General features: G+C 48.7%; 1 protein-coding gene across 1 annotated transcript; it reads right to left on the reverse strand.

Annotated features, from left to right (window-relative positions):
- Nucleotides 1-719: 719 nt before the first annotated feature.
- LOC141457914 (uncharacterized) lies at nucleotides 720-6,966 on the reverse strand. Its single transcript, XM_074135302.1, has one exon. It carries the CDS (start codon nucleotides 5,281-5,283, stop codon nucleotides 1,618-1,620), a length of 3,666 nt encoding a protein of 1,221 aa, XP_073991403.1. The 5' UTR covers nucleotides 5,284-6,966; the 3' UTR covers nucleotides 720-1,617.
- Nucleotides 6,967-9,735: the final 2,769 nt, after the last annotated feature.

The following is a 9,735-nucleotide window of genomic DNA, read 5'->3' on the forward strand; positions in this document are numbered from 1 at the left end:
CTCCTGATCTATAGTTTGTATTTATCTTTTATTATATATCCACATAAATTCATCCTTATTATAGTAAGCCAAAGAGGAATATCAAGTTAGTATTTCTGCGAATATTTTTTTTAAAGATTTATGCACTCTCACTCAAAGATAAAACCAACTGGCAACTAATTTGACAAAAAAAAAATTACGCCGCAATTAAAATCTTATCCATAAATTTTTTTTAATCCTTTAATCGTTGCAGACACGTACAAATAACCTTCGAAAAATTTTAGATCGCAATAAATTTTGCATCGTTGCAATTTTTCATTATAAATCAATATTATACATTTAAATACATACTAAGAGAAGCATCTTTGGATGTCAGCAATTAGAAAAGCATCCTTGGATACACATGGACTCTCGGTTGCTTATTTATAAAGTGAATAAATTTTAAAGACAATAAATAACAATACTTAAAATTTTAAAAAGTAAAATAAAAACTTACCTATTATAAATTACAACGTACATTGGTCAAAATTTATGGTTCTAGGCTTGTTTAATAGATTATTCTCACCTGTTCATTTTATAATTAGTGAAGCAGCAAAACGGGTGTTCTCAAAAATAAAGAACAATAATTTGAAATGTCATCTATTTTTTATTTTGATTTATTTATTTTTGTTCTCTTTCTCACTCTTTTAAATTTATTTATTTTGTATAGATAAAGTAGGTCAAGCTACAAATCTTGTAGGCGCTCGAGTACGCCTACACCCAAATGCCCAAGTGGGCGCTGTACGAAATAATAGTAGACAAAGAAGAATAGAAAAACTAAAGAGAAATAAAAGAAAAAGGGGAAGGTACTTACCCTTTGCAAGGAGCGATGTGCGTGAGGTATGTTGATAATCTGCCTGAGGAGCGATGAGAGGAAAGGAAGCTGTGGAGCGGAAGCGTGTATATATGTTTATGTAAATGTGTGTGTGTGTGTGTGTGTTGAGCTCTGAGAAAGGGAGGCAATATTTGGGCTCAGGCTCAGAGAAGCGTAGCGGAAGTGGAAAGGAGGTAAGCGGAAGAGTAAAGGGGGAATAGTGCAATAAGTGCACTATAAGCGGTGGAATATGCGTGAAGCGATATTCGGGAGAGGCGTTTAGATGCGGATGATGCGTACTGTTAGGTGTCAGCGGAAGTATGAAAGTAATAGCGTACTAAGGGCACTAGATGCAGATGAAAAATGATAGGCGTGAAGTGATGAGTGAAGCGTTGAATATAAGCGTATTAGCACAGAAACACAGAAGCGTAAATAGCGCGGTCCCGCAGAGAACTGTGTAGGCTCGAAAGGTGACCACACGGTCCTAAAGGAAGTAGTGGGGCAAAGGGCTTAGAATAGGAAAAACAAATAAAGGAAATAGAAGTGATAGGTAGTGACGCATTTTGCATAAGAAACGGAAACTAAGATTTTAATACACTGAAAATTATTGAATAAAAAATAAGACTTAGTAATTGGCGATAGTGATAGCAGGAAATTAAGGCGGATGCGTACATTAGTACGCGCGCGGGCGCGAGACTGAGCCGCGGGAGTCGGAAGTTAGTCACGACCGAACATCCCGCCCGCCCTGAAGGCTCGGCTTCAGCGAAGATTGATAAGCGGAATCTCTATTGCGATGGGAGAGGACAGAGCTTGTTTAGCGGTCGGCGGAAAGTGCCGGACGCGGTGGTCACATCAGCCACCCGACAGACGCCATCTCGTCCGGGATGTAAGGCGGTAATGCGGCCGAGCGGCCATTGGCGGGGAGGAGCATTGTCTTCGCGAAGAATGACGACAGTACCCGGCGAGATGGCTGTGGCGGGTAGCAACCATTTCTCACGCTGCTGCAGCGTATGCAGATATTCTTGACTCCAGCGCGTCCAGAAGTCCTGCTGGATACGTTGTGTCAGATTCCACCGGGACAAGCGGTTGAGTGCCAGATGGGTAAGACGGCGCTCAGGCGGAGCGGTTAGGGGGCGGAAAATTAGGAAGTGTCCCGGCGTCAGCGGCTCCGGATCCGCGGAGTCAGAGGAGAGAGCGCAGAGGGGGCGAGAATTAAGGATTGCCTCGACCTCAGTAACCACAGTGAGCAGCTCCTCATACGTTAGCGTTTGCTTCCCAATCACGCGGGAGAGGTGGTGCTTCGCGGATTTAACCGCGGCCTCCCACAATCCGCCAAAGTGAGGACTAGCGGGTGGTATGAAACGCCAATCAATACCACGCGTGGAGGCGGAATCAACAAATAACTGCTGATGGCGGGGGTTGCGTATTAAGCGGCCGAGATCACGGAGCTGGTGATGGGCCCCGACAAAGTTAGTTCCGTTGTCGGAAAACACCGTGGTGGGAAGTCCGCGGCGGGCCGTGAAGCGTCTAAAGGCGGCGAGGAACGCGGATGTTGAGAGCTCCGAAGCGATTTCAAAATGAACGGCCTTGGTGGCGAAACAAATGAACGCCACCAGGTAGCCCTTAGTGGTGACAGCTCCGCGGAGGCGCGCACTGGAGATGGCGAACGGGCCAGCGTAGTCAACCCCGGTCACTGTGAATGCGGATGCGGCGGAGATGCGTTCAGTGGGTAAGTTTCCTAGCGGTTGGATAACAGGGCGCGGTTTGACAGAAAAACAGCGGTTACATTTAGCTAAGCGGTGGCGTACCACGTTTCGTCCATTGACGATCCAGTACTGTCGGCGTAAATAGGAGTGGGTAGCAAGCGCCCCAGCGTGTAGTAAGCGTAAGTGTGCGTCATCCACTATTAACCGCGTGAGATGATGATCCTTAGGTAGTAAGAGCGGGTGGCGAAAACCATAAGGCAGCGTGGAGGCGGATAAGCGCCCGCCTACGCGGAGTATTCCATCCTTGTCCGTGAACAGGTTCAACTGACGCACCAATCGATGACGCGATTGGGGGTCTTGTGCTTCCTTCATTTCGACGGGGAACGCATGAGCTTGGGATAAGCGTACTAGCGCGATGAACGCACTCCGTAATTCCGAAGTGCTAAGCCAACCCTGGCGCGGTGTAGCAGAATTACGACAGTTGAACAAAAAACGAAGGCAGTAGGCGGTAACCCGCTTCAAGCGGAGAAGCGATGAATAGCGCGTGAAAAAGGGCTCCTCTTGAGCGGGGAGCGCAAGCGTGAGCGGGGGGTCGGCGCGTTCTTCCTGCTGAACCAGATCCGAGGGCACGGGATCATTAGAGGTAGGCCAGTTATCAAGGGTCTCGGCGAGCCAGGGTGGCCCGGTCCACCAAAGCGGGTGTGGCTGCAGCTGATGCGGTTGCACGCCTCGTGAAGCGCAGTCAGCGGGATTATCCTCAGAGACCACATGCCTCCAAGCATTAGCGGGGATGAGCTCCTGGATGTCAGCTACGCGATGGCCAACAAAGGTCTTCCATCGATGGCTCTCGCCGCGAATCCAGGCAAGCGTGACGGTGGAGTCAGAAAACGCGATCAGATATGCCCCTAACTGCGGGAGCATGGACGAGGCAATGGAGTGCAGCAATTTAGCTAATAAATGTGCTCCGCACAGCTCCAGCCGCGGCAGCGACATGGTCTTGTTAGGTGCAACTTTCGACTTGGCGGCCACCTGGTGCACTTGGCACTCTCCACGGGGGGAGGTGGTATGCAAGTAGACGACCGCGGCGTATCCATTCTCGGACGCATCGCAAAATCCGACTAAGCGGTGGGTATAAGCGGCGTCGATCGTGGGAAGCAATCGTGGTAAGCGTATACGTCCCAATTCGGGCAGGCGTTGCTGGAATTCGAGCCACGGGGCTGCGAGCTCCGTAGGGAGTTGCTGATCCCAATCAAGTTGCAGCCGGCAGAGTTGGCGAAAAAACAACTTGGCCTTGAAAACGACCGGGGTTAGCCATCCCAAGGGATCGAAAATTCTGGCCATTTGGCTAAGGATGGCACGTTTGGTGGATGCGGGTTCAGCCATGCGCACCGCGTAGAAAAAGCTATCAGTAGTGGGATCCCAACCTAGCCCCAGAATTTTGAGCACAGGATCCCGATCAAGCTGAAGGGGGTCCTCGGAGGTGGGTTGGCGGCAGTGCTCGGGGGGTAGGCTCCGGAGCAACGATGGGCAATTCGTGGCCCACTTACGTAACTCAAAACCGCCCGCCATGAGAAGCCGCCGGACCTGCTCCATCAGATGCTTTGCAGTCACCTCGGAGTCTGCTCCAGTGAGTATGTCATCGACATACACTTCTTCTTGGAGCGCGAGTTTAGCATGGGGGTATTTATCCCCTTCATCGAGCGCGAGTTGGCGGATGGTGCGCAGCGCGAGGTAAGGGGCGGAAGATACGCCGAAAGTAACGGTGTTAAGACGATACGTTTGCAACGGTTCATCTGGAGAGAATCGCCAAATTATGCGTTGATAGTCACGATGGGCAGGTAGCACCCGAATCTGGCGGTACATCTGTCGGATGCCCGCGGTGAATACCACGCGATGGAGGCGGAAACGGAGCAGGAGCGTGGCGATATCCGCTTGTAGCTTGGGTCCGGTAAATAGAAGGTCATTGAGAGAATGTCCGTTGGCGGAAGCGCATGATGCATTAAAAACTACGCGGAGTTTGTTCGGGGGATCGTCTGGGCGATGCACCGCGTGATGCGGAATATAAAATGGCTCATAAGAGGGGGGAGTATCGGACGCGGATACAAGGTCCATATGCCCGCTATCCAGGTAGTCCTGCATAACGTCATGGTACGCGTGCCGAAGCTCTGAGTCTCGAGCGAAGCGTTTTTCCAAGCGGAGAAACTGTCGCGTGGCCACATTTTTGGAAGCACCCAAATGTGGAGCCCGGAGAGGAAGCGGAACTACATAGCGGCCGTTAGCAAGACGATATGTATCGCGGAGGTAGAGGTCTTCGCAAATGCGCTCTTCAGGGGTGAGCGGCAGTCGTTCCGGAACCTTATCCACCTCCCAGAAGCGTCGGACCAAATAGGCGAGGTCTTCGTCTGCGTCTCGGGGAACGGGGTCGAGTACCACAGGAAGCGCGATAGCTGGAGCGACCGATTCGGAAGCGGAGTACGGATTTGCGGATGTGTGAGTGACGCATTCTCTGGTTTCAGCGGCGGAAGGCGCAGGGATGAGAGCCACCGCATCCAGAACGAGAGGTGACACGGAGGAACGCTGGGGAGACGGATTGGACTCGCGAGTATGAAACACAGTTCCGGGCGCGAAGCGTACGTGGATATTCCTAGACAGCGCTGGGCGGTATGGCCCATGAAGTACCCAGCCGTAGGTAGTGCGGAAAGCGCCCGGCGCGCGAAGCGTGGGGCGAATTACCCCAGTGAGCATGAGGTGCGGTAACACATCATTTCCCAACAGCAGCTCAATGGGCTGCGGATAATTAAATGAGGGGTCTGCCAGGGGGAGAGCTTGGAGATGGGGCCAACTGCAAGCAAAAGGCCGCGTGGGCAGCGGAGGAATGATATCCTCTAGGACGGTAGCATGGACCCGCAACAGGGGGGGATCTCCGCAATGGGAGATAAAGAAGTTGGTTCGATACCGGGAGTGAGCGGTAACAGCGCCGCCGAGCGTGAGCAAATCGGAGGAGCACCGGTGAAAGGGGGAGCGGAGGTGGTTAGCGAACCGACGCGTAATGAGCGTTTGGTGGCTTCCAGTGTCAATTAGGGCGCGCACAAAACCGTGAATGTTTTGATTCACAGCGTGTACCGTGATGGTAGGCAAAAGTGGGTATGGATACGCGGGGGGGATGGTAAAGGCGAGGGGGGTTGGCGGAAACCCTCATTCCGCGTCCAATAAGGGGCGGGGAACGCGGGAGCGGATATGCCTGCGAGAGGGGGGGAGTTCAGCCGGGTTAGGAAGAGCGGGCAAGGGGGGCGATTCATCTTCGGACGCGGGGGGGGAGGGACAGTCCGCCCAACTAAAGCGCGACGGGGGAGACGCTGAGGCAGGTGAACGGTGTGGCGAGGTGGCAGTGGGGTTGTCCACCGGAGTGGCAAGCGGTAAGCGGGGCGGGGAGGTCGAAGGGATAATCTGCGGGGCCACTGGGCGGTCAGTGGGAGACAAGGGTGCCGATGGGAAATCGGACGACACGGGATGCAACATCGTATGATGTCGTTTGTTACAGACGCGGCAGGACTGCACCGATCTGCAGGCTGTAGTCAGATGTTTAGCGGAGAGGCAATTCCTGCATAATCGGTGAGCATCTATATATGCCCGGCGCTGGGTGATAGACAGTGTCTTAAACCGGGGACACTGCCGAATAGAATGCTTAGCTGCACAGTATTCGCAGCTGTAAACAGACACCGGGGGCGCAGGGGCTACATATTGCGCGGAGGGGTCCCGAGAGGCAATAGCTCCACGGGGCGGATACAGGGGGGTGCGAGCGGAGGCGGAGGGATTAAGCGCGGATGCCCTGCGAGGCGCAGGGGGGGAAGCGCATGCGGAGGCAGGGGTTACGGCCGCGCGAACAGGGGGACCGGAAGAGGTCACCCGAGTGACGGCGAGCGAGCGCCTACGCAGAAACGTGCGTAAGTGTTTTACGGTGGGAAAGGGCTCATCAGCGTAGGCCAGCTCGAAAGCGAGCTGACTCTCCTGGTCAAGGCGGCGAGACAGGAGCAAAAACAGTAGAAAAGAGGCCGGGTCATCCGCGGGGATATTAAGAAACGTCTCTGCACACCCCACCTGCTCCAGCAAGGCCTCCAGATGCTGAGGTGTGGTATGCGGGGGGGTCTGAGGAGCGCGGGGAAGTAACTGGTCGAGCAGCGATAAGGCGAGGTTGCGGTGGCTGTCAAAGTGGCCACACAACAAATCCCACGCCGTTAGGAATTGCGCTTCCTGGAGGGGGATGTGAGAAATGATAGAGCACGCAACCCCGGAAAGCGCCCCCCGTAGATAGGTAAACTTCTGCACCCCGGAAAGTGCGGGGTTGGCGATAATGAGGGACGCAAACTGGTCCTTAAAGTGCGGCCACTCCCGGATATTGCCGGAAAAGTCCGGTATCGGCAGTGGGGGGAGGAGCGGGGCAGCGAAGGTCGCTGCACCGACAGCGGATGAAGCGGGGCAACTATCTTCGAAGGTGCAGATTATCTGTCGGTATAAGTCCCGCACTTGCTGGACCTCAGCCGACAATTGGTCTTCTGAGAGGCCTTCAGGAAGCGAGTCTGCCTCTACATAAGGCTCAACGCTTTTAAGGAATGTAGCGTAATCGGCCTCGACCAATCTCGTCATCGAAGCTATGAGCGTTGAGGACAGAGGAGCGACTCTAAGTCGTTCGGCAAAGTCCTCGAGATGTCGATCCAGGGCCAATTTAGTTGCTCTGATTAAGCGAGTGAAGGCAACAAACGATAATGCACCTGCAGTGCCTTTCCCTTTTTTAGGCGCCATAGTGGGTTTTATTAAGCGATGCGGAAGAAGTGGACTGTATATGTGCGAAAATCCGGCCCGGAGGACCAAAATGTAGGCGCTCGAGTACGCCTACACCCAAATGCCCAAGTGGGCGCTGTACGAAATAATAGTAGACAAAGAAGAATAGAAAAACTAAAGAGAAATAAAAGAAAAAGGGGAAGGTACTTACCCTTTGCAAGGAGCGATGTGCGTGAGGTATGTTGATAATCTGCCTGAGGAGCGATGAGAGGAAAGGAAGCTGTGGAGCGGAAGCGTGTATATATGTTTATGTAAATGTGTGTGTGTGTGTGTGTGTTGAGCTCTGAGAAAGGGAGGCAATATTTGGGCTCAGGCTCAGAGAAGCGTAGCGGAAGTGGAAAGGAGGTAAGCGGAAGAGTAAAGGGGGAATAGTGCAATAAGTGCACTATAAGCGGTGGAATATGCGTGAAGCGATATTCGGGAGAGGCGTTTAGATGCGGATGATGCGTACTGTTAGGTGTCAGCGGAAGTATGAAAGTAATAGCGTACTAAGGGCACTAGATGCAGATGAAAAATGATAGGCGTGAAGTGATGAGTGAAGCGTTGAATATAAGCGTATTAGCACAGAAACACAGAAGCGTAAATAGCGCGGTCCCGCAGAGAACTGTGTAGGCTCGAAAGGTGACCACACGGTCCTAAAGGAAGTAGTGGGGCAAAGGGCTTAGAATAGGAAAAACAAATAAAGGAAATAGAAGTGATAGGTAGTGACGCATTTTGCATAAGAAACGGAAACTAAGATTTTAATACACTGAAAATTATTGAATAAAAAATAAGACTTAGTAATTGGCGATAGTGATAGCAGGAAATTAAGGCGGATGCGTACATTAGTACGCGCGCGGGCGCGAGACTGAGCCGCGGGAGTCGGAAGTTAGTCACGACCGAACAAATCTTAATATTAATTTGTTCCAAAATCCTGTCAAATAATAATGGAATAAAGTTATAAATTAAATAGAATTAAAAACAAAAATCTAGATTAAAAAAAATACACTGTGGTATAATTTGTGAATGGAATAACTCATTATAATACATCATATTGCCACTACGGGATATGTGAAAATATATATGTGCATAATAAATTTAATGTTGCAACATCACGCAATGGTAGCTTGCACATCGCACCCAATGTTAGGTTTTTTTCTTTGCTCGATTTAATTTTTTAAAATAACGTCATCATTTCTTTAATTAATTATTTTTTTAAACATAATTTATTTATATGTAAAGACTTACCAAAAAAGAAGAAGCTAAGTTATTCTTCTTTATTTTATTTTTGTTTATTCTACAGATTACTTTATTTTAATTCGTTTCCTCGCTACCTTATTTTTACATTCAAATTAAAACAATTGATGCAAGCAATGTTTACTCATCTTTCTATTAAGTTAATAATTAAATATTCATTGTACGAGTTTAGAGAATGCATTTTACACATCCACAAGCTGTAGTCAGGTGCTAGTTTTTCAAACTAGCTGCTGCACTTTGTTGTAAAGATGCTTCTAGCATGTGCGAAGAACCGGAGCACTGCATAGCTGAGTGGAGTAATTTGAGATCATCTTTATTGTAGCGTTATCCGCTTAGCGCCAGTAAACTGCTGCTTGTCGACATTTTAAATTTATTAAACTAAGATTTCTCTCCCAGCAATTGGCACTTTAGTCCATTCGACAAACGCCATTTTACGTTGGCATTGTCTTATCTTTTGTAAATAAAATCGTGGTAATAATGTCAGTCGTGGTAATAATGTCTAAATTGGAGTGGTTTATTTTGGGAGAACCTTAATTACGTTGAATTACAGTAAAGTAACCTTTACTCTAGTGCAGCGTTTCCCAACCTGTGGTATGCGTACCACCAGTGGTACGCGAAAAATAATCAGTAATGTCGGACATAAAAAATTTAAAAAAATTAAATAATAAAAATATCATAGAAACGTTTTCTTCTATAATTCTTAAAAATTATATTAATTAATAATATTATACAGTAAAGTTGTTCATATGTACAGTAATAAGGTTAGTCTGTCTCAAGATATACTCGTACAAGAAAATATAATAGCACATTTAACAAATATAAAATTGTCGGAGTCCTTTTCAAAATCCAAAAACAGAAATGATAATTGAATTTCAAACCACTTTCAATAAAGAAAATTTAGGAAAAGCTACATCATTATCAACAAAAGATAAAGAAAATTTAATAGAATTTTCATGTGACAGAACTATAATTGATAACTATTTAAAAAATCTGCTTAAAGAGACCTGCTTAGGATTGTTATGAGTAAGCTCTATCCAAGCAACATTAAATTTAATTGGTACTTACAGGTAGTTGAATGCTTAAAGGAAACTAATTTAGAAGATTTGGGCACAAATATAATAA

The sequence above is a fragment of the Rhodnius prolixus genome, unplaced genomic scaffold (assembly GCF_049639745.1).
Source record: "Rhodnius prolixus isolate KJV_2025 unplaced genomic scaffold, Rpr scaffold_5, whole genome shotgun sequence".
NCBI classification, from domain to species: domain Eukaryota; kingdom Metazoa; phylum Arthropoda; class Insecta; order Hemiptera; family Reduviidae; genus Rhodnius; species Rhodnius prolixus.

What these genes read in the sequence shown, in the direction of transcription:
- LOC141457914 (XM_074135302.1), bottom strand. Translation starts at nt 5,283, where the DNA reads ATGCTCACTGGGGTAATTCGCCCCACGCTTCGCGCGCCGGGCGCTTTC.